This window comes from Filicampus tigris, chromosome 8 (assembly GCF_054856515.1).
Source record: "Filicampus tigris isolate MCC_2025a chromosome 8, RoL_Ftig_1.0, whole genome shotgun sequence".
NCBI lineage: Eukaryota > Metazoa > Chordata > Actinopteri > Syngnathiformes > Syngnathidae > Filicampus > Filicampus tigris.
The window spans coordinates 17,818,851-17,844,114 of record NC_141224.1 but is presented as its reverse complement, the minus strand read 5'-3'; the positions used below and the strand labels follow the sequence as shown (position 1 = coordinate 17,844,114).

The 25,264-nt window shown below is 40.5% G+C and overlaps 1 protein-coding gene and 1 long non-coding RNA gene across 5 annotated transcripts in view; one reads left to right on the top strand and one right to left on the bottom strand.

Moving 5' to 3' along the window:
• The first annotated feature begins 265 nt into the window (after positions 1-265).
• Positions 266-25,077, top strand: LOC147143941 (uncharacterized). The gene is made up of 3 exons (XR_015087780.1): positions 266-283; positions 22,393-22,442; positions 24,870-25,077. It is a non-coding gene; the product is annotated as an uncharacterized LOC147143941 (long non-coding RNA).
• Positions 439-25,264, bottom strand: part of grik2 (glutamate receptor, ionotropic, kainate 2) — a 187,545-nt gene continuing 162,719 nt past the window's right edge. For 2 of the 4 annotated variants that reach the window (XM_086037437.1, XM_086037438.1), the window contains 3 exons: positions 24,879-25,129; positions 24,593-24,620; positions 439-5,301 (listed from right to left, as the gene is read on the bottom strand). In XM_086037437.1, coding sequence (XP_085893563.1) covers positions 5,054-5,301; positions 24,593-24,620; positions 24,879-25,129 — 527 coding nt within the window. In that variant the 3' untranslated portion in view covers positions 439-5,053. The remainder of the gene's footprint in view (positions 5,302-24,592; positions 24,621-24,878; positions 25,130-25,264) is intronic. The other 2 variants (XM_086037439.1, XM_086037441.1) reach the window with 2 other exon arrangements.

Below are 25,264 nucleotides of genomic sequence, written 5' to 3'. Positions count from 1 at the left end.
GCCTTCCCTGTCCATGCCCCTGGCAAGGATAACTTGAAGAGAGAAACAAAATTACCCAGTAGCCAGTGCATGTTCATGACCTCCATGACTGATCAGCCTTTATACTTTTACATGTGTCACAGGTGTCAAGCTGAGGGCCGCTTTCCTGCATGTTTTCAATTCTACCTGCTGCAAGACACCTGTTTCAAATGATCAGGATAGCATCTGGCTTCTTCAGAGCTTGCTGATGAGCTGATCATTTGAATCAGGTATGTTGCAGCAAGGAGAGATGGAAAACATGCAGGTAAGTGGCCCTTGAGGACACTAGTTTGACACCTATGCATTACAGTTTCCATGCATTAGTATTTCATTATGTTTCGCTCATGATTAAAATCCATGCACATACAGTCAAAAACAAAGCAAATTAGTTATAGTTTGTGAATATTGTACTTTATTTGCTTTGAACTTGTGCATCAACTTCAAAGGGTAAACAGTGCACTTAATTTAGTTTTCACAACAAATCCAAGTTTTCTTTAGTACATTAAAAAAAAAAAACATTTACAATGTTTGCTCAATTCTGAATCCTAAGTATCGTAAATTAAAATAGCAAAATGATTACCGGTAGGCATCTTTTACATTGTCCTTCTTTTGTGTAAATACATACAATGTATTCGTTTCCAACTATATTCTGAATAATCATCTCTCATCTGAGGTAAAAATATTTGTCTTTATGTGTTGTTCCTTTATATGATAAAAAATAGTTTTCTTCTCCAAAACATCAATGTGTCACTCTGTGGGAAAACAGAGTGCATAATGTGAGGACATGTTTACTGCAATGCTCTTCCTTATGTATGTCAAGTCAATGTTTAGGATAGCCTTGTGACAACCAGTCTGGAGTTCCATACTGCAGGGGCGTATTTATGGGGATGGGGGTTGGGGGGTGTTGGCCCATAAAACTATTAAATTCCTTTTTCTCATGTCATAACATGTTTTTACGAGCTGCCCTTGAATGCAGGCCTTGACATTAACACCCAACAACTCGCCAAATGCATTTGAATTTCAGCAGTCACTTTGGCAGGTTTGGGTTTTGTACTGTCTATAGTGGTGCAATAGATCATCTTTGATTCATGATCCATATGAATTACTCTCCATGGTTCACCACGCTTGTGGATGTGGGGATTGGTTGGTGAAGTAAAAAAAAACAATTGTGTGTGTTCACGTGAAGGCAGCATGGTTGGTCCACACTCACTAGTCAAGCACAGCGGTAGTCATGGCTGGGGTAGCAAAGGAGGAGAGGAACTTGAAAACCCTCCTGTGAAGTGTCAGCGCTCGAGCACTTCTGATGGGAGATCATTCGGTCAGTGCAACACGCGTACGCCCACATTCAACATTTCGGCTTTCAAAGAACAAGTATTTCCATGGCAGGTATTGGGTAAATTAAACACATGGTTAGGAAGAGTTGAAAGGCATTCTGGGCATTTTTCCGTTGATGATAAGATGTGTGTACGGTACTTGAACAGGAAGTGATGTAGCTATATGCAAATTATCGACACTTTTTCCTATTTTCATTTTGCTTTGGTTCTCTGTCTTTATCTCTGACCTGCTTTACCAAATGTCGAGCTTAGTTGTGCACAACCCTTATTATCCAGAAACAAAATTGTGGCTAGTGAAACGTCCGAGTGGCTAGTAACTCAGGAAAACCTCTACCACAGTGGCTGGTGAGTAAAAAAGTTAATGTCAAGCCCTGCTTGAATGTATCATCAACACTTGCTGCACAGACCATTAATCACACAGACAGCAGGTGAGACAAATATATGCTGCCTGCTGCTCGTCATGGCAGGAGGCAAACAAAAAAAAAACCTCATTGCATTTTTCATGTTGACATATATGTATTGTGGTTATGTTCATCCTAGTCTCTTGTGTTGTGGTTTGGGTGATTCCTTCAGCTGTTTTACATATTTCAATATTGTCAAAAATGTCAGCAGGTGTCGATCAGTTTTCAGTCGAAGCTGAATGTTTTGCTTTGCTAAAAGCCATTTGGTGTGATTGCATGGAGGACTACGGGAAGCCGTATTCATATGAAAAAAAAAGCCTCAAAACCTTTTTGCTCCCTTTTACTTAGAGTGCAATAAGCTTGCTGGAAAGACTTACTGTATTTTACTGAAGGTTTGTGTTCAGTTTTACCATCGGACATTTAGGGCCATCCTCTCACGTTCATGCTCAAGTCACACCAAAGAGGCGTGATTTGGTGAGGTCTACGAGCCCTATTTTCGTTTCGGGTGCAACTGTAACGCAAAGCGCAGTCTAACTCTACACATTGGTGCATTTTTCTCACTTTTAGTATTTTGCTAGAGTTTGCGACGGTAAAAATGGGTGTAACGGGGCGTTTGCGCCTTTGTGCAAGATTGTGGGATGGACCGTAGTGTTTTCACGGCCAAATCTCACTGCATCCTTAATTTGCATCAAAATCAGTGTGGTATGGAGCGCACGAGTACGCTTGACATGCAGAAACAGAAATTAGATTCGTTGGAGTTTGTGCATGACATTGGCAGGCAAACTGTAATATCACGTATGATGTAGTTGGCTATGTGTGTAACATGGGAAAATGAGACTGCCTTCCACCTCTCAGTCGTCCGTTTGTGTGTGACGGGGTTGCTATTAAAATATTTTTAAAATGATTACAATTCATTCAATGAATTGATTTCTACAATGATTCAGAGGGGTTTGTCCCACGCTGTTGTCATATTATGAATTAAATACCATGAGGTCCACCATGCATGCATGCCTGCAGAGCGCCAAATATGTCTGCAAGCACCTCGATTAAATACAACAAAATCACGTGAGACCACCTATGCTGCAAAAAAGACCACCTTTTAGGAAGTCTAAAATTTAGGCTACTTTTAGTCACCAAATTGCGAGATGCACCGGGGGGTGCGGAAGTTGCGCCCAGTGAGGCATACCACGACTACCATACTCACAAACACGCTGAACTAGACCATTGATTAAAACTACGTAACTCATAGCGCCATTACGATGACTGTAGTTGGTTGTGAATTGTGCTTCCAAACTCCAATCCCCCATCAGCATGCGGAAATGCTCCTCGCGGGTGATAAAAAGTAAGCTGGCGCTGATTCTTTTTTTTCATCAATTAATTCATGAAATAATGTCAATGTTCAGCCGTCGGCGTAACGTAGAACATGAAGGCCTTTGTGATGTCGGTGAGCATATATTGGCCAGCTGTGCCCCGCGCTCCCTCCGCACATTACCACAAGTACGCTGATTGACTGACCCATTGTAGATGAAATCAATGTGCTGATGATGTTTCATCTTTGATGCGCTGAACTTACTATAGCCTCTGGGTATGGAGTGTTTAAGAGGAAAGGCGCTTAAGTCTTTGGGAGAATACATGCTAGATGAGATTTAACAGAGAACGCCATTATTTTATACGATCGCTCCACCCAGAGTGCGTACATTCCATGAAGGTGCGTAAGTGACACAACTAATATGACAGGAGGATCTGCACAGCCAATGCGCATAGCCTTTGCTGACTTAAGCAAACGGGACAATATGCCCCTTAATTATTTGTCTATTTAAGCTTTACTGTCGCTGTGTTTTAACTTAACCAGTTTGGTTATTTCGTTCTTTGACCACAATGGAGAGGAGCTGTTGAACTTGAGAGGATTATCATTTGCTCATAATATTTGTCTTAAAATACGTTTACACAAAGTTTCTGGTGGTCACAGCGGCCCCATTTGCCCGAAATGTAGTGTGCTGTGGGATTTTAGCCATTTTTGCTCTCACGATCATCCCGTTTTGTCCACGGTGGCCTGAAACTGTCGTGGCCACCAAGTACACAGTGTAAACGTAACTTGACTCCTGAACAATTTGACCCCCACACTTCTGGAATGATGGCTACGCCCCTGCCCTACTACCATGTGGGCAGTAGGTATCACACTCTTGATGGTGACGTTCATGTTGGTAAAAACCAATACAAAATGTCGGTTTTCATTATACAAAACAATTTTTCGTAGAAATTGCAACTGCACATAAACATTAGATTTGTTGTAAAGAAATGAAAACAGCCAAGAGACATTACACAGAGAATATTATAAGAAACTTTAGCATACTCATACAGACGTGAATATGAGATTTACTGCCGCAGTGAAAATCCAGTCTGTATGAACAATGAATTTTATAAATAAAACAATAAATATTGAATAAATACAGTTTATTTGCATGTGATTGCTGTGAATTCATGGAGCTGTGCCAATCACATCCTAAAATTCCTCTAAATTGAAAGTAATGGTGTATGCACCTCATTTAATCCCTATTAACCACTACAGGCTGATACAATACATGGAACTCAACAGCTTGCTATATCGGCCCTAAACCATGCATCCTTTAATTATATTTCTGCATCCTTCCCATACACTACATTTAAAGACTAAAAGTGTTAGTACTCGCAAACACAAATAGATTGATATCACTTATTGCCTGATGGATGATATATTACTTTTTCTCAATTAATTATACAGTATGTGACAAATAAATACAGTACTTCCCTATAAAATTTGAAATCAGCTGCATCATTGCAGTCTTTGAGGCTTGGGGTTACCTTGAGTTCAGAGCCTTTTTGCTTATTCAATTCATGTGTGAAAATAGCAAAAACAAATCATTATTGTTAGTTTCCAGTCCCCTATAGGTAATTTGGCTATGGTCATAGCAAAGCAATATGTAATCAAGACAGTCATGTTGCTGCTCCACTTCATAGGTATCTTAAGTAACTAAAGATTATGATGATAAGGTCCATTCCACCATTATTCAAATTTGAAAATTACAACCTATGCCTTTCTCATCCCATTTTTTTCAGGCTTGAAAATTCCACTGCCTGTACTTTGCTCCTTGTCGTTGTGGTAAGAATAATGAGGTAACTTGCTGAAAATTCTCCTAGGTTCAAGTTATTTCCACAGGAAATATTATTGAATCCAAGTTAATCTTTAATAAGAATGACTCTTTGTCAATGCACTCTCAAGCACCTCTGCTCGATGTCAAAAATGTGTGTACTCCCTCCCTTTTACCAGTTTCCCCCACGGTTTTCCCAAGTGTCTCTACATGCCTCCTCATTGCGGAGGTGAGGGCGAGAAAGTGATTCCCATGTCATGCCATGGTCTCTCTCCCTGGCAGTCTGCGGTTGTTGAAGGTGCGCATGTTGATAACCTCCTCCGTTTTCGCCATGACGGGTGGCTGAGGCTTGTGTTTGAGCCTGCGCTGGCACTTCAGTGACACCCTCAGTTCGTCCACCATGACACTGCAGAAGGACCTCTGAAGTCGAAAAATAGAGGGGGAGACAATAGAACAGAATTGATTTGGGACTTTACTGCTGTTCACATACTATGATCAATCCAACTACAGAATAATTCAATAACGATGACTTTATGGTGTTGACTCTACAGAGGTAAGGTTTTGGTGTGCATTTTGATGTTTGGTGGGGGATGGATTGGATATGGATGGCAGGATCACGGATGGATTAAATCATGATTTATTATTCTATTGTCATTTCAGAACTGAAACAACTTTTTATATAGTCAGTGACTATTGTTACATTCTGATGGCAAACTAGGGGATAAGAGGGCCGTGCCCCTGTCCAGAGAATCAGCAGCAACAGAAAGTCACTTCCAAGCAAAATGTTGCAAATTGTGGAATACTAGGAATTGTTGACACACTTTTATTTTTATATTTTTATTTTTATGAGGTTCTCATGAAGAGGGTCAAAATCCATTAGTACATTGCATCCGGAAAGTATTCACAGCGTTTCACTTTATCCACATTTCGTTATGTTAAAGCCTCATTTCAAAATGGAATAATTTAATTTTTCCCCATAATAACGTGAAGAAAGTTTTGGTTTTTCGGAAAAAAATTGCAAATTAATGTACATGCACTAGGTATTGACAGCCTATGCTGAGTTTGCTGACTTTGTTGAAGAACCTTTGGTAGTAATTACAGCCTCAAGTCTTTTTGATTATGATGCCACAAGCTTGGCACACCTATCTTTGGGCAGTTTTGCCGATTCCCCTTTGCAGCACCTCTCAAGCGGCAGGTTGGATGGGGAGCGTCGGTGCACAGCCATTTTAAGATCACTGCAGAGATGTTCGATCGGATTCAAGTCTGAGCTCTGGCTGGGCTACTCAAGGACATTCACGGACTTGTCCTGAAGCCACTCCGCCTTTGTCTTGGCTGTGTGCTTAGGGTCATTATTCTGTTGGAATGCAAATCTTCACCCCAGTCTGAGTTCCTGATCACTGTGGAGCAGGTTTTCATTCAGGGTTTCTCTGTATATTGATGCATTAATCTTTCCCTCAATCCCGACTAGTCTCCCAGTTCCTACTGCTGAAAAACATCTCCATCGCATGATGCTACAACCAACATGCTTCAATATAGGGATGGTATTGGTCAGGTGATGAGCGGTGGCTGGTTTCCTCCAAACATGACATCTGGCTTTCACAACAAAATGTTCCATCTTTGTCTCATCAGACCAGAGAATTTTTCTCCCTCAGTGTTGGAAAGTCCGTCAGATGCTTTTTGGCAAACATCAGGCAGGCTGCCATGTGCCTTTTACGGAGTCGTGGCTTCTGTCTGGCCACTCTACCATACAGGCCTGATTGGTGGAGCGCTGCAGAGATGGTTGTCCTTCTTCAAAGTTCTGCTCTTTCAACAGAGGACTGCTGGAGCTCAGACAGAGTGACCATCTGGTTCTTGATCACCTTCCAATCCTCCTCCCATTGCTCAGTCTAGGATGAGTTCTGATGGTTCGGAATGTCTTGTGATGTGGGCCACTGTTCTAATTGAAAGCTTCAAAGCTGCAGGAATTTTTCTGTACCCATCCCCAGTTTTTTGCCGCTTAACAATCCTGTGTGAGATGTCTACAGACAATTCCTTGGAGTTCATGCTTAGTTTGGGCTGTGACGTACACTGTCACCTGTGGAACCTTATATAGACAGATGTTTGCCTTTCCAAACCATGTCCAATCAACTGAATTTATCACAGGTGGACTTCAATCCCATTAAGATGTACGAAACTTTAGGACGATCAGTGTAAACATGATGCACCTGAGCTCAATTTTGAGCTTTGTGGCAAAGGCTGTGAATATGGTACATGTTGTTTTTAAGGAATTTTCCAAAAAAAAAAAAAAAAAAGGTTGCTGTGTGAAGATTTTTTGGGGGGGCTCTGTGAATACTTTCCGGATGCACTGCAGAGTTGTCAGAAGTAGCTGTGGACCTGCAATGCTGTTGGATAAAGAATAAACTGTAAATACAGTACAGCTACCAAAGCTGTCACGTCAATACACATTTGTAATGTATTTGTATTGATATTGATGTCTCCCATCTCCAAAATACCCTCTAATATTATATCGCTATATCTAAGGAAATGATGACCTGCATACAAAAACACACAAAACCAACAGGCATCTCTACGTGGGAAGATTCCTTGTGAGCAGAGTGGGTTTAACAGGCCCATGGAATTTTATGACTGATTTATGCACATTGTACCTCATCGGACTTGAATCCCATGTCACTATATGCACACTCAGCTGCTACCTCATATTCATCTTTCGCTTCTCATAAACTAAAGTGGAATGAGCAAGTACGGAATGAAACAACGCGTGTTTTGTAGAAGTGTAGTGATGATCTGAGCATACCCGAAAGGGAAAAAAAATGAATTTTCACTTATATGAGAACATGGCCTTGTGTATCATTTTCCTTATTCTGTTTTAATATGAATGCAATTGAATAGGAAGGACGTAGTCTAAATCTGATTTAGCATCAGGTCTCATATTGTGCACCTTAATGGCACCTAATGGGCATTTACTCAGCCTACTGTGCGGTCGTTAACTCATTGAACTTTACGACTGTTTACAGCCTGCTGTAGTATGCGCGCTTGGCTGATTCAAAATTCACAAATCGGCAATGAAGAACGCTGATTGGATATACACATTACAGACTTTTTAAAAGTTTGTTCAAAAAAGAAAAACAGGAAGTTCCCTCTAGAAAGTAATCTAGAGATCTTGCATGGCTATCCTTCCCCCTACATCCAGACCATTGTGATTGTTATCTGTCTTTGTATGTGCCTCAATTGAAACAGATCATATCCTAAAGGGTAACGACATTTTGGTCTCTAAGGACTCTATTATAAAAGTTAAACATTATGAGTTAATGATTTCAGTAATAGATCAGTGGGCCTCATTCTCATATATACAGTTTCTGTAGGAATATTCTAACTGAAAAAGGTTCTTAGGAAAAAAATGGATGGGGAGTCATTACAACGATGAATATACAGTATAATTGTATTTTACATCCTATGACGGCAGCACAGTGGAATAGGAATAGTGGTTCAAGCATCTGCATAACAGTCAAGAAATCTGTTTTCAAATCTCCATTGGAACAGCTGTATATGGACTCTGCATGTTCTCCGCGTGCTTTCGTGTGTTTTCTCCACGTACTCCAGCTTCCTCCCATGTTCCAAAAACATTCATGGTAGGTTAACCAAATATTCTGAATAAATATTACACAACAATCCGGGGTGTTGTTCCCTGCTTCTCGCCTGAAGCCAGCTGGCATAGACGACCATAATGAGGACAGGCAGCACACGTATTAGAAAAGGACGGATGGATACATCCGACGTTAGAAATGAATCGAATACTATTGAGTAATGAAAAATGCAATAAATAGTTATTTATCCCTCAATTATGAAACACAACGTTGAGTAAGCACTACATTATGAATGTTCCTCAAAAAATGTATATTGGTCTTCTTACAAAGGGCTTTAGCGGAACACATTTGTTCTGAATAATGGGCTGTATTAGGCCCTTGGTTTTCAATTATCAAACAAACATATTGCCTTTCACAACACAGGAATTTAGACCATGTTAGGGGGCTAATACTTCCATAGTGGGCCATGAAGGTTTTCTTTAAGTGGAGTCTGCAGCATTGAATAACATCTTATTGGATCACAACATACTGCACTTAGGTCATTGTCTCATGTTTCACAAATGAAAGGGTCAAGCCTTCATTGTGAATTTTACTTCAAAACTACAGGAGAACATCTGACTGGTGATGTTGGTTTGAAAGGAAAACCCCATAAATTCAGGTCCTAAAATTGTCCATGCATCCAAACCTTGATTGTTCTGCATGAAATGTTTGCTTCATTGGAATATAATTACTGAAAAAAAACAACAACTGAATTGCAGCCTGTATTCTTTATCCTATCCTATGTACATACAGATGCATCTGAATAAATTTGAATATTGTATGAATTAGGTTTTTCATATTATATTAGCAGTTCAATTAAAAAATGAAACATCTCTGGTTTTAAATAATCATTTTAATTGTTTCTTGATTCTACGTAAAATGAGTTTTCCTTATTTAATCAAACTGCAAATAAATAGTGCCCCCCACACAAACATTACAGTATTTCAATTTATCGAGATGTATCTGTACATACTCTGCACATATAACCAAATGCATCATGTGTGGTAATAAATACTGTTGATAACCAGAACCACACTGTAGACAGGCTTTGGTGGCTATTCATTTACCCTCACCCCACCATCTGTAAAATTAAATGGCACTGCAGTGGTTTACTGGTAAAAGCTATGCAGGCTCCAGGCTTTGTAGTGCACTGGGCCCACTCTGCTCAGGCACACGGGACATATTGCCATCAAATCTGCCTGCCGGTGGTATGTTGGATTGATAGCGGCAGTTTAGGGTCATTGGATTACAGAATTTTTATGATACTCAACAATCAGCAGCTGTGCCACAGCTCTGAGGAAGGGCCTGTTTTCACTGTGGAGAGTGGCAATGTTGTAGTGTGATGCAGCAAGTGGGAAATGACAGGCAAGAAGGTGTCTGTAGTGCACACACAGACATCAGACAATGGTCTGCAGATGTACTTTATTTATACTACACTAAGTGACTCGCCTGCAACCCTGGTGAGGATAAGCAGTTCAGAAAATGGATGGATGCTTTAAATGCATCGGTTTTGATTCTTCTCTGTGAGTCCCTGTTGTGTGATGTGTCATGATAGTATAGATGACTGGTGTCAAAGTCAAGGCCCGGGGCCCAGATCCAGCCCGCAACCTGTTTTTATGTGGCCCGTGAAGGCAAATCATGTGCGTCAACTTCACGTATTTTGCAAATTGTTTTCACTTTTAACAACACTGAGATACTGCAATGTGTTATTTGTCACCAATCCTCCCCTTTAAGAATAATTTGAAAAATAATTGAACAATTACTTACAGGCTTCTAATTTCAAAACTAGCTATCCATCAATCTGGTGAGAAAATGTGATCATATAAGGCGATCATACTTTTTATATGGGTTCACAGTCGTAAGGGCCCTCCCAGGATCACCATAACTATGCGGCCCCCGACAAAAAATGAGTTTGACACCCCTGGTATAGATAATATCCTCTGATCCAAATCATGGCACAATCATTAACTGCAGTGGCAATTCATGACTCATGAAGATACAACTACAGATGCAGCTTCGGGTTATGTTGCATTTGTTAATATGGCAGTACTGGGAACAACAAATATCAAACTAATCTTGCAGATTTTAGAGATTCACAAATGCATGCAACTCATAAACAGCACTGAAATGCCATTCATAGAAACACGTAACATGAACAGCAGCCTCTGGTAGAAACCAACTAACTGACAGTCACATTCTTGCACCTCTTCTACATGTCACTGTCATCATATTCCATCTTTTTCAAACAGCCTTGCGCATTCAAATGTGATGCTTGAGGGGTTTTAGCAGTATAATGGTTTCAAATACAAAGCATGGCTGGTCAGTGTCTAATGACATCCGCATACCAGCCTGGCATCAGTGTGGATGATGCCATCATCTACCTCCTCCACACTTCACTCTCCCACCTGGAGAAGGCGGGGAGCACTGTGAGGATCCTGTTCTTTGATTTCTCCAGTGCTTTCAACACCATCCAGCCCACCCTATTGGGAAACAAGCTGGAGCGGGCGGGAGTGGCCCACCACCTCACCACATGGATCCAGGACTACCTCACAAACCGGCCACAGTATGTGGGGACACAGGACTGTGTGTCTGACGTGCTCCTCTGTAGCACGGGGGCCCCGCAGGGAACTGTCTTGGCTCCCTTCCTGTTCACCCTCTGCACCTCGGACTTCAACTACAGCACCACTGCCTGTCACCTGCAGAAGTTCTCTGACGACTCTGCGATTGTCAGCCTCATCATAGGCGGAGATGATTGCGAGTACAGAGAACTTACTCAGGGTTTTGTGGACTGGTGCCAGCAGAACCGCCTCCTGATCAATGCGGGCATCCAAGGAAATGGTGATGGATTTCGGTAGGCGCCATCACTCTGCACCTGCACCAGTGAATATCCGGGGAACAGATGTTGAGAGAGTCTCAACTTACAAGTACCTGGGTGTTCATCTGAACAATAAACTGGACTGGAGCGACAACACAGACGCTCTCTATAAGAAGGGTCAGAGTAGACTCTTCCTACTCAGGAGACTGAGGTCTTTTGGGGTTCAGGGGACACTCCTCAGGAACTTTTATGACTCGGTGGTTGCATCAGTCATTTTCCAAGGAGTGGTCACCTGGGCAGGCGGCGTTTCGGCCCGAGACAAGCAGCGGCTGGACAAACTGGTCAGGAGGCTGTGTCCTGGGCTGCTCCCTGGACTCTTTGGACTCAGTGGGGGACAGGAGGATGATGGCCAAGCTGTCATCAATGCGGGACAACCCGGCCCACCCCCTCCAGGACACCCTAACAGCACTCCACAGCTTCTTCAGTGACAGACTGTTACACCCTCGCTGTGCAAATGAGAGATTCCGCCGCTCCTTCTTGCCTGCTGCTGTCAAAGTCTTTAACAAGAACATTGTGTAGTCTCTACAAACTGGTGGACATTAGTGCAATCGTGCAGTCCTGCACCTGAGCTTATGTCGTGCAATACCCAACATTACCCACTACTGTTAGTCTAGTTTTATTTTCATCAAATGCTGTTCCTTATATTTCACTGCAGCACTGTCACTTACTTAGAGTATTTTTCCTCTGTACTTTGTACAGGCTAAAATTAGTGTTCCGTCATACTTTTTATGTAGATGTATGTTGGTGTGTATATGCATGTGTATATACACATAGTTGCTGGGTATATTTACATAGGTTTGATCCTGAATGTTTGCCGTTAATGTTATACATTGTCCCTGTGTGACCTATATCTTTGCTGCTGTAACACTGAAAATTTCCCCACTGTGGGATCAATAAAGGCCTTCTTATTCTTATTCTTATGACACCAGCTATCATTGGCTAAAGATTCCACACTACCTCATCTAAACGCAATTTTGTGACGAATGTGGTTCGAAGGGATTCCAATATTTGACTGTAGCAGAAAAGAAGTGTTTGACTGTTGACTCTGTGAAAGGAAGTTTGGAGTAGAATTGCAGTAGTACTGTAAAGTACTGTAGTAGCTGCAGTAGTAGGTAAAAAAATCACTTCAACGGCATGATTCCTTGAATTACAAAAGGGAGCTCTGTTACCAGATTGCTCGTCATGGCACATGTCAAGTGGAGGATAACATGAGTTACTTGTCATCTCCAATTTCGTTCAGGGCATTCTACCTGTTCTTTCAACACACACACCTTTCTTTACATATGCATGTGTGCATCCACCATATGCATGCAAATGTGCAGTGGTTTTGGTGCATCAGTGTGCGTGTGTGCATGCATTCTGCGTGCATGTTAGGGGAGATAAGATGCGTTCCTCACACACAGCCGTCCGGTGGTCCTTGCACCCCGAAAGCCAGGTTAGTCTGCAGCAGTCTCAGGAGTAGGCAAGAAGAGTGGAAAAAGCAGCAAGAGGAGGAAGAGGGGTAGGAGGAGTAGCGGGAGTAAGCAGAGGAGGAGCTAAGAGAGGGAGACAATAGGCAGGACAGGAGTGGAGCAGGAAGTAGATGAGGAGAGGGAGGAAGGGGATAATCATGGTAATCATGGAAATCTGACAGACTAGGAGTTGACAATCCATTTGAAGTCAATGATACATGTGAATTAGCTGATAATGAGTCCAACTATGATAGATTTAAGAATAACGGGTGGGGTTATGTTTTATACCTTTTTTGTATATTGTTCCTTAATTTAGGTTGCGTATGATTTGAGGATTTTTTTTTTATTGTGAACCACTGTAGCATGGAAAAGTACATATAACATCTGAAATGTAAATTTTCAATATTTTGCATGGAGTTCGTAGTATTCCTCTTATTTCCTGGAGCACTTAGAAAGGATTTTCTTTTGGCAATGTAATACGAGATATTGCAAATGCAACCCAAGAGTAAAAAGTAGAAAATCATATAAATGGGAATCCACATGACTAATAACAGAAATCCTTTAATAGTTATGATAAGAGCACTGACAAAAAACATTCACTGATATTACTTTGGCTGGAGTTGGGGATCAATGGTGGGTGCCCGGGGGCCGAGCCCAGCTGGGCTCAGCCCAAAGAGGCAGTGCGGGTGCCCAGAGAGAAGGGTCTTGGCTGAAGGCAGGGACCTTTGCGGTCTGATCCCTGGCTACAGAGCCTGGCTGTAGGAGCGTGGAATGGCACCTGGTGTGTTCGAGACCAAGAAGTTCCAACTTTGTATTGTCGGATTCACCGTGTGACACAATTTGGGCTCTGGTACCGGCCCTCTTAAGGTGTTGGACTCGCTTCTACTCTGAAGATGCCCACAGTAAGAGCAAATGTGGGCATGCATGGTACCCTGCCTGTACATTGGGGTTTACGATGGTGAATGAGAGGCTAGACTCCCTCTACCTTCAGGATGGGGAACAGGTCCAGACTGTTGTTTGTACCCATGCACTAAACAGCAGCTCAGATTACCCACTCTTATTGGAGTCCCTGGAGGAGGTGCTGGAGAGCGCTCCGCCTGGGGACTCCCTCGGTCTGCTGGGGAATTTCAATGTTCACATGGGCAATGGCAGTGTGACCTGAAAGATTATGATTGGGAGGACTTGCTCCCACCCCAACCAGATCCAGAGCGTTATTCTGTTAATAGACGTTTGTGCTCATGACTAACAAATGTCCAAACATTCACTTAGCACCAGGACACCCATGGCCGCAGTTCAATGATGAACTTTGTGGTCGTGTTATCGGACTTGCAGCAGCATGTCTTGGACACTCATGTGGAGAGGGGCAGCGCTGTCAATGGGGTATGGAGTACCGGACTCCTGATAGGAGCTATTCGAATCTCTTTATGACCGTTTTCAGCGTTTTGTCTGCATTGCCAGGAATATCTCTGATTTGTTTCAAGTGAGGTTTGGGCAAGGCTTTCCTTTTTGCACCGATTGTGTTCATAACCTTTATGTGCAGAATTTTAAAGTAAGTTATTTGGTCAGGTTTGGTGGACTCAGTTTCATGTCTCTGCTTACTGCAGATGATATGGGTATGTTGACTTCCTCAAGCTGCAATCTTAAACCCTCCCTGGAGTGGTTCGCAGCGGAGTGTGATGTTGGGATGAGAATTGGCACCGCCAAATCTGAGACCATGGTACTTATTGGGAAAACAATGGTCAGGGATGAGATCCTGGCCCAAGTGGAAGAGTTGAAGTATCATGAGGTCTTGTTCATGTGAGGTGAGTGAGGTGAGAATGGAGGTCGACAGGTGGATCAGTGTAGCGCCAAAAGCCGTAGATCACGAATTACCGGCCTAGCTAAATTAGCGTCCTCCCCGATGGTCACGATCACGTATGCAAGCAGCCAAAACGAGTTTACGCTGCAGAGTGAATCTCAATAATGATCTGATCCTTTAACGGTTGACTGGGCTACATGAGCTCATCTGGAAAGAGTTGGGCTTTGGAGAAGGGTTTGAGTACCAATGGTAGTAAAATGGCAACTAGATGTGGAGGGATGCTAGTCTTTTTCCTGGCTACTGTCAAGGTGCCCTTGAGCAAGGCACCACCTTGAAGTTTTAACGTTAAGTTAAAGCTAAAACCAGAGACGGATGGACAGAGGACAAGAAGTCTTTTAAAAAGGACAGGCTAAGCAAGAACGGAAGTTGGTTTTCGTCCGTCCCTCTATTCGTCCCTAACCGCGTCAAGTACCGACTTACGTGTTGTGTTTTTTTAAAAAGCAATACCACTGTTCTCTTCTGCAACACCACGGAGTCACCTGCTTGCAAACACTTTTCATGTGCGTTCCCTGCAGTAACATTGCACAGGCATAGTCTGCCCTCTAGTGCTACAACACATGTAATACCATGAATTATGCCAAAGAACCCCATTTTACTAACTGACAGAAAGACGCCCAACATGCCTTGTGTGTGTAATCCAGGAGAAGGTATGTGTTAGGCGTCGTTAAAAGGTGGATAGCAATTTTGTTTTGTTAATTTACTGTTAATATTTAGCACATACCTTTTCTCTTTGTATGTGAAGTACAGTAAGTATTCTCTAGTAAGGAATCATATTTGCATTGTCCAATCTTTAGTTATTACGGAATTTCCTTATGTGGGAAACGACTACGGTACATGTCCTGTATAAACGTGCAAGTATGTTAACAAAATACATGAGTAACAAGTAAACAACACAAGCAATATAATAATAATAAACATTTTATTAAACAAAAACTGCACTATAAAGTACAGGTATATGAACAAAATACAGTACAGTATAACAAAAATGATCCAAATACTGTCAAAAAAAATACTGTAACACCAATGCAGTACAGTACTGTACTTAACAAGAGTAAACGGTACTGTATTTTAATGTTGACTTTTCTCAGACTTACGAAAAAAATAGTCTATTTTGAGTTGTTGTAACTGTCCCGTTGATCATCACTGACGTCAGGTGATTCTTGTGCATAAAAAAGGACACGTTCATTTACGCCACTGTACTTCGTCCGTCGAGCCGCAAGCAATTTCCTTTGAGCAGGCAAACTGCTGGAATCGCACTGAGGCAGAATCGATTCCTTGTTTTTCAAAGTCTCGTAGATTTGAGTTTTTTCCGACTCCAAGTGTCTCCTGGATGTTTTTTACTTTGTGTCCAGCTTCGCTTAATCGGATGCATTTCACTCTCTTCCACGGTCATTACCGTTCTTCTTCGTTTGGACGCCATGAGCTATAGATGAAAATGTAAATGAATACATTTGAAATCTTTTACAATTCCAGCAAAACGCATGCCAAAGAAGTAACTTACATGTCGTCGTTTTGGATCCGATGATGGCGGAGCGGTCAAAGATTTTCCATAGTATCGAGTGGGAACTGCTTGAGTTTGCGCTACTGCGGGCTTTTGCTATTGGTTCCGGGTTCCGGAACTTCCGTTGTCAGGAATTGATCGTTAATGTAATATAGGAGTAGAAAATTTAATGCATACGTTGTTTTTCCGGGTGAGGGAATTTCCGTTTGACAGAGGTCCGTAGGTGGGAATACTTACTGTATGTCCTTTTGTGGGACATCTTTAGACGGAGGGACGATAACAAAAGGGTACCCAGGTTGCGGACGGAGGACGGACCAGCAAAAAACTTTAAAGTGCCCATCTCTGGCTAAAACCTCCCTTAGCCCTGTCTCGTCACTGGGACGAAAATGGAGTGAGCCTAGTGCATAAGTGAGCCATATCATGTGGAAATGTTTGTTGGTGTAACAAAAAAAGTCTTTGTATCTTTGAATTTTGAGTAGTAAGTAAAATTCCTTGAAAACTCAACTTAATACTCAACTTAATATAACTTGAAGTGATGAGAAAATAAATGAGTACGAAAGTAAAATAAGAATATAATAAAATAATAGCAAATAAAAAAACAAAACATAAATAAAAATACTGTCTGTTCCTGCTGTGCACGTGTTGACCTCTTAGGGGCAGTGTGGTGCAGTGCATGCATGGAGTACACACTTACAATAAGTAAGAAAGTTGTGATTGAACTCCATCAATATTACTTGTTTTTCACAGGTTGGAAATAATTTGTGCCTTTGAGTATTGTTATGTTACTTATGTGAAGCTATGCGTTTGTGTATGAATATTCGTTATTTGAAGGAATATCACTCCCGAAATCGATGCTAATTTCCCGTTAGCATGTCATTAGGATTTTATACTGACTTTTGCACTAGCATTAGATTGGATGTAATTATTTTATTTGTGTGTTTAGTTTTACAGTAAGCAACAGCTTAAAGCATACTCAGGGACGCCAGAATCACATACTGTATGCTACATGCTTGCTATGCAAGCTACATGGTGCTTTCAGGTTACTTTTATATGGGGAACTTGCAAATGCACCACGCCGTTCTGCACATTCATATTTTTTCTTTGATTATAATGTTTTAAAGATTGAGAGATGCCAAAATCAAAACAATTCGATTAATTTCCTAGCCCTAGCATGAACATATCAATACGTAAAAAAATGAAACAGCTAATCATTAATGGTACACACATGGTGTACGGATGTGTACGTGAAGGGATGAATGTGAAGCTTTGAAAATCGCTTTCGGCACCCTATTGTGTAGATAAAGCTCTATATAAATGTACTCCACTTACCATTTACCATCAGTCTATAAGCGCGTGCAAGGCTCATTCCCAGTACTGAAATGAGGAGATGCTATTTTTGCTTCTGTCTAATGTCACAGAACAGAAGTAATTATAAAATGCAAATTGCAGAGTGTGCTTTCAAGCATGTTGAAAACAACAGAGATACCCAACAGTCAATTTTTCAAGTTGTCACTTTCATTTTCTTGGTTTACATTTTTTTTTTACCACACATGCTAAAAAAAAATTCTATATGTCAGTATCTTGAAACCAATTTTTTAAATGTTTTTTAATGGTTTATTTTCACAGATATCTTCATGCTGTTTAGCACAGCAATATGGATCACTTGCTTGACTTCTGTAAAGGCATGCATGTGTTCAATTTTCACTTAGCACTCTGCTGTAGTTTTTTTTTTTTTTGTCAGCGAAAAATACAAAGAGGAAAAGGCCAGAAGAAAGGAGCGACACACCACATACGTTTTATCGTGGGGCATTTTTCAATCTCATCTCATCATTTTTCAATCTCATCTCCAGGTTTCAAGATGGTGATCACATATCTTTTGCATGTGAAAAAGTCATTTTAAATTATGAGTTAAACTGTGATTTACCACACTTTTTGGAAAGCTGAATTAAATTTTACTGGCCATGCCCAGGCCTGATTATGGCCAGCTTTGTTGAGAACTCAATTAAAGAGCACCAGTCTGAAAAAAGAAAAAAAGAAAAGAAAACTCATTAAATTCAGCAGAAATTCAAGAAACAATTGTGAAAAAGCCATTTCCAAGGCCCGCTGCATGCCGCAACTTAATTGTTCCATGACATTTTGTTACGTTGCTCAGTCTGCAGCTGATTTTACTGATTTAACTACCCAAAGCATGTAATTAAAAGGTAGTTAAACACATTATATTCTTTTTCTAAAAATATTTTCTTCGTCTTCTTCATAGAGGTGTATGACGGGATTGTGCACACGACCTTGATCGCCACCTTCAGAAAACCTGTTCTTGTTTGTGACTTGATTTTATGGGTTTTAAAAACAGCATTGTTTTATGTGCTTACACTAATGATGTTGTTGTTTTGATAAAAGATCAGAAAGGTGTCAATGCATTAATAGAAATAATAAAACATTTTCTGTCCTGTACTCAACTGAACTGGGGAAAGAGTGAAGGCCTCCCTGTTCTTCCCCAAAAAATCTAGTCTAGCAAAGGGATGGCTTGGAAAATTTTGGTATATTTCAATGTCAAGAGAACTTTGTAAAGCAGAATTGGGAAAGTCCTGCAACAAAAAGATGACAAGACAACAAAGTGTAACTGGCTGCACTCTCACATGTCATATAGTGGTAGAATTTTGTTGTTGTTTGTTAATGTGTTAAAATGCTGTCAATGCACATTATTTTGGTAATGTTGCTAAGCTACTTTTGTTTTCCCTGCTTTGCTTCTGATTGTTGTTAGCTGTTGTGTTTGTAAATGCTTTTAGGTGCTGTGTCTTTGCTTGTGTGCGGCACATTGAGTTGCCTTTTGTATGAAATGTGCTACATGAACAGGGGTGCACACAAGCGGTGCGCATGAGCACTGCAAATCCAATAATGCGCTCCAGTTTAAGTCTGTCTAGAATAATGGAGCTTCGTCAGCTTGACTGTGGTCATGTTATGCCACCTGAATTCAAAGTCAAGTCAGCCACCACAACGATTGCTTCCAAAGGACAATTTATACAATAAATATTCACAACTAAAAGCTAAGCAAGGCATTAATATACATGTACAGTCCTACTGTTGCATTGCTGTTTTTTGGAGTTAACCCTCGCGGCGTGCTGCATATAAGTGTATTGTTGCGTTTTGTTGTGGCAGCTGGCTTCGAGTACATTGACATTTCGGTGGCCAAACTAGTGGCAGGAGAGCCACTGGCAAATTTTGTTATATCTGTGTTGCTGTTCCGCGGCTCCAACGGTATGTCAAAATATGTCCTTGCCTGTCCATGATGGACACTTCAAACTTTCGAACGGGCGATGCAACTCAATTGCATTAAATATGAATTTCTTGTGCTTCATGTAACAGTTAATTGTTTGGTTTTAATAAGCAGCCACTGTGTAGCCCTGGTATGTTGTTATATTTAGGAAATTAAGAGCTAAAACTGGAAAAAAAACAGAAAAAAAGTTTATTCAATTATATGAAAATGACATATGTACACATAATGATAAAACTTGTCGCAAGTCTTCAGTGAAGTCAGCGGGTCGAGAAAAAAAGGAGCACCAAACAACATCCTCTGGTGCACATTTGAGGACAACGCCCACATTTTTATGTGCACCCCTGTATGTAAATAAAGCTATCTTGCCTGAAATAACCTTGTGGCAACGGCATCGACTTGCCTGTTTGAACAAACCATCAGGTCATCTAGCACATATACACACATATATATATTTTTTTTCTTGGAATGATTTTCATTGGTTTGGGCCACAGTAGGTCTTGTTCTTACCCACAGATGATCGTGTTCTCACCCAAGACGTGTCCACCTGGTCAGCAGAACAGTTACGTACATTCCAGATCCAGTGTGTTCAAAGGTTACCTAACAGGTAACAGGACCACCTGACTTACACACCTACAGACTTAGTGTTGTGCGATGTGGCCAGCAGCACGCCTACACACCAGGTCTGTGCAGATCAAAAGCTATCATTTTAAACAAACTGGTGGATGAAAAGGGTCCAGCATTCCCCCATGCCCAGGAGATAGGCTCTCTGTTGGGAGTGCAATCTGTTTGGCTAGTTTAGAGTAGTCTGGACGTCTGGAGGGGAAAACAGTCTCCAGCATGGATGAACTTCCGCCTGAAAGCTCTCTCAGGAAGGAGCTGAACCTTACCCCAAAGATGGTTTTCCTGATCTCTACCTGAAGCCTGATTTCAAAGATCTTGTTGAATGTACCTGTATGTTGACAGTATATATGTTGTAGTAATTTAAATTACATTATTTATTAACTAAATGAATAAAAAGTATTTTTCCTCAAATAAAATAAAATTACAGTAATTAATAACTAAATTAATAAAAAGTATTTTCTTAAAATAAATAAATAAATAAAAAAACAGCACCCTACGATCCTGTAAAGGATGGATTCTAATTATTATCACACATTTTCTATACCACTTATCCTGTTGAGGGTCACAGTGAGATGGAACCCATCCCTGCTGACTTCTAATGGAAGGGAGTCTACACCCTAGAGTGGTCATCAATCAATCATAGGGCACATATTGAGACACCTCATATGCACATTCATACAGATACTAAGTTGGAAATGAATCTACGTTGTCTGCATGAATGTCAAGTGAGTGAACCACGATACAATCACCCATTATCATTCCATCCACCCAATATTTTCTTCACTGCTTGTCCTCAGGGTCGTGTGTATTATTATTATTAGCGAAATATGATTGTGACAAGTGATCACTATATCAGCATTTCTTTTCAGGTATTTACAATCGTACTAACTGTTCAGCTATATGACAGCCCCATCAGGCATATAGACTAGAGCCAAAGATGAGTTGAATGTGCCCTCACTCTATTTTTTTTTAGACCAGGGGGCTGCAAATTCGAGTGAGATAGCTGTGCTTCAGGCCCAGCTTGCCTATTAGGCAATATAAGCAAATGCTTAGGGAGCCGTCGCCCATAATACAATGTCATTTTCTAAAAATGAATTATTACTATTAACTCTGAAAATTTAAATGCTAATAGATTCAGATGAACAGCAATGTTCAGTTATTATTGTTACAAATGACAATGCATCAAGCTATTTTAAAGACAGTGTGACTTTTTGAAAGAAAAGTTATTATTTTGAGTAGTGCACATCATAAACCTGACAACCCACCACCATGCTGTGACGCGTAGTGCAGAGACCACCTAATGAAGCACATATACAGTAATGGGAAGGAAATCCCCAAATGATTAGATTTTGATTCAAGGGTTATGTTTTTGATCAAATCAAGAAGAAAGAGAATGGTAACATGCAACTCAACGCACAGAAATTTTGATGTTCAAAATTTGATGGCGACCAGAAATTTTTTTTTTGCAACCTCTAAAACTGTTTGCGAACGTCTTTGTGACCTTTTGTGACCTTTAACGAACCGTGATGAAAAAAACATTTGCGACGTTCGCTAACACTCACATGCTTTTGCCGTTTGGTGAGATGCCACCCTAAGAAATGAAACATTCTATCCCTTACCATGACTTGATGTCTTGTATTCACTGACCTTGAACCTGGCTCAGACATATTTAACTGTCAGTGTTATTATAGCAAATGTATCAAAAGTAATTGCTTTTGATACATTTGCCCTAATTTTTTTTAGACCTTTTTAAAATTACATGGTGGGATGGATCAAATGGTTGGACGCTGCCCAGCTACGAAGTATTATTACTACTTTTCATCCAACATCCAACTACATTTTCTTGAGAATAGGCTGTCTAAAAAATGTTTTATTAATTAAGGAGCAGAGTAGTAAAGCAGAGTGACTGCAATATTGCAGGTGCAGGGTGAGTGGATAGATGAAGGGAGGAACAGGATCTTTGTGACTTTTGACATGGATCATGCAGCATGAAAAGCTTAAGTGCATGTGCCTCGTTTTAGCCTGTTGACAGAGTGTGTACTGCCAGCACTTTGACACTAATATGTTTTATTTTATATTTTGAATACTTCTGCAAACCTGAATTACAGTGAAGAAGGAACACTGAAAAATGTAAATTAAAACAGAATACAATGATTTACAAATCCTTTTCAACCTATAAACAATTGAATACACGACAAAGACAAGACATTGCATATTCAAACTGATGAACACAGTTTTTTTTTTCCAAATACTGTATTCTCACTCTCTCTCTGTTTTTGTTTTCCTCTCTCTTCTTTTGTTTTGTTAGTTTCATGCCTGCAACATAAAAAGCTGGGACGGGGCAACAAAGACTGAAAGGTGAGAAATGCTCAATAAACACATTTTTGAGAACAGGTGAGTGTCATAATTCGGTATAAGGCTCAGTTAATGCACACACAAGGATGGGTATGAGTTAACCACGTGGTGAACAACTGAGTGAGTAAGTAGTAAATCAGTTCAAGAACCACATTTTTTTAATTGCAAGAAATTTGGGGATTTCATAATATCATCAAAAGATTCAGAGAATCTGGAGAAATCTCTACACGTAAAGGGCACCACATTAAAAAGCAGAACGAGCCACGTGCACTCACTTCCGAAAACCATTGTAGTTAACACAATTCGTCTCTATGTCGCTACATCTACAAATGCAAGTTAAAACTCAACCATGCAAAGCAGAAGGCGTATATTGACAACACCCAGAAATGCCACCAGCGCTCTGGGCCCAAACTCATCTGAGATGGACTGAAGCAAAGTGGAAAAGTGTTTTGTAGTCTGATGAGTCTACATTTCAAACTGGTTTTGGAAATCATGGATGTCATGTCCTATGGGCCAATGACTAAAAGGACCACCCAATTTGTTATCAGTGCATAGTGCAAAAGCCAGCATCTGTGATGGTACAGTGTTGTGTTGGAGCCCATGGCATGGGCGACTTGCAAATCAGTAAAGGCACCGTTAATGCTGAAAGCTACATACTGTACAGGTTTTGGAGAAAAATATGCTGACAACCAAGCAAGATCTCTTTCTGGTATGTTCCTACGTATTTCAACAAGACAATTCCATTCTACACATGTCAATAAGCATGGCTTCATAGTGAAAGAGTGGTGTGCTAGACTGGCGTGCCAGCAGCCCAGACCTGTCTGCCATTGAAAATGTGATGCACATTATGAAGCGCAAAACGGAGGCCCCAGATTGTTGAGCAACTGACATTGTACATCAATCAAGAATGGGAAAGAATTCCACCTACAAGGCTTCAACAATTAGTGTCTTCAGTTTGCAAACGCTTATTGATGGTTGTTAAAAGAAAAGGTGATGTAACACAATGGTAAAGATGCCCCTGTCCTAGTTTTTTGGGGGGAGGTTGTTGTAGGCATCAAATTCAAAATGAATATTTGGGATAAAAAAAAGAATATTTATCAGTCTCAATATTAAATATCCTGTCTTTGTAGAGTATTCAATTGAATATACCGTATTTTCCGGACTATACGTCGCTCCGGAGTACAAGTCGCACCAGCCATAAAATGCATAATAAAGAAGAAGAAAACATATATAAGTCGCACTGGAGTATAATTCGCATTCTGGGAGGAAATTAATTCTGCTCTTAGTACACATCATTTCCACCGAGCTACGATGGTAACATTTAGCTAACATTCACACATACAAGAAAGTTACTGTAAGACAACTTTAAACTCACTAAAACGGTTGTAGATCGATTGAATAAGTCTTTTATTTATCCCCGACCATGTAGAATGTTTCCAAGTCTCCAAAAGTACTTATGTATTTGGTCGTAATTATCTCTTTGTTCTCTTCCCCGCTCTCAGCTCAGTAGTGTGGCTGATGCAAGACCCAAGCCAGTGTCTTAAAGCAACAGTACACTATTTTGTATAGATGTATTGATAGACAGTCAAATTGTCTTTATCAAAATGTTAGATTTTAACCGTTTAAATTATTCATGCATTTTAATAGCTTTTAGGATTTATCTTTATGTTTCTTTATGTTGGTTACAATAACATTTGAAATGATATACACTACAGGTTATTCTGCCCGTTTTAAAGTCAATATGCAATGCAGGTTTGTATGCAGACTTAGAACAATCTCCTGTGGTTGTTTGGTGTATTGTTTGCTGACCTTGAAAAGGAAAGGGATACAATACAATGTTAATAATTTTACACATAAATCGCTCCAGAGTATAAATCGCCCCCCGGCCAAACAAAAAAAAAACTGTGACTTATAGTCCGGAAAATACGGTAGGTTGAAAAGGACTTGCAAATCATTGTTTTTATTTACGATTTATATAACACCTCAACTTCACTGGAATTGGGGTTTGCATATTTGTATTATGTTATCTAAAGTGTGACAATCAGTTTATGGCAGTTTTAGATTTTGTAAAAGTTTCTTGAGTGTATCTTGAGGTCATTTGTGATGGTGGTTAAAGTCTAGCTTGGATCCATGGTGACAGCAGAATTCCTCACGTTTCTTATCTTGTTGTCGCCATTGGGCCTAAGTGAATAAATGCAAAGAAACCAACCCTTATCTTCCTGCATATTATAGAGCACTGGTATGATAATGTAAAACAATAACAGATGGCCATGTGCCATGAATTTTGCAAATTAGTGTAATTAGCATTACCATATTTTTCCATTTCATTTTGTTAACATTCATAGATTCATACATTCATACATTCTGCCATGAAACTCATTCAAGGCACACTTGGTGAGAATGTTTTTTTCTTATTCTTTTAAATGACAGATGTCCTACCTTTTCAAGTTCAGCGCTTTGTTTGGACTTGTAAAGAAACTCTCCCACTGCCACAAACACGGAGAGGACAAGTCCAGCAGCTAAAACAATGAAGATTCCGCCAATGTTCTGCACCCCGAGGGCACTGGCCTCCTTACTCTCCTCTTCCGGGCAGCCGTTTCCTCGCCACCACTTCTCCTTCATCATGTGCAGCTTGCCTTCCTCCTGAAGCTGCAGGATGGCAATCGTGATCCTGTCTCTGTATGGAGAGCCTGAAGAACCAGAAGAGTAGCTCAGACTGTGAACAAACACTGACTAAATCATAGAATAGAATAGAATCATAGCTCTTTTTCAAACCTGGTGGAGTGAGGTAGATGCAAACTTACTAGACAAATTGACTTGCACAT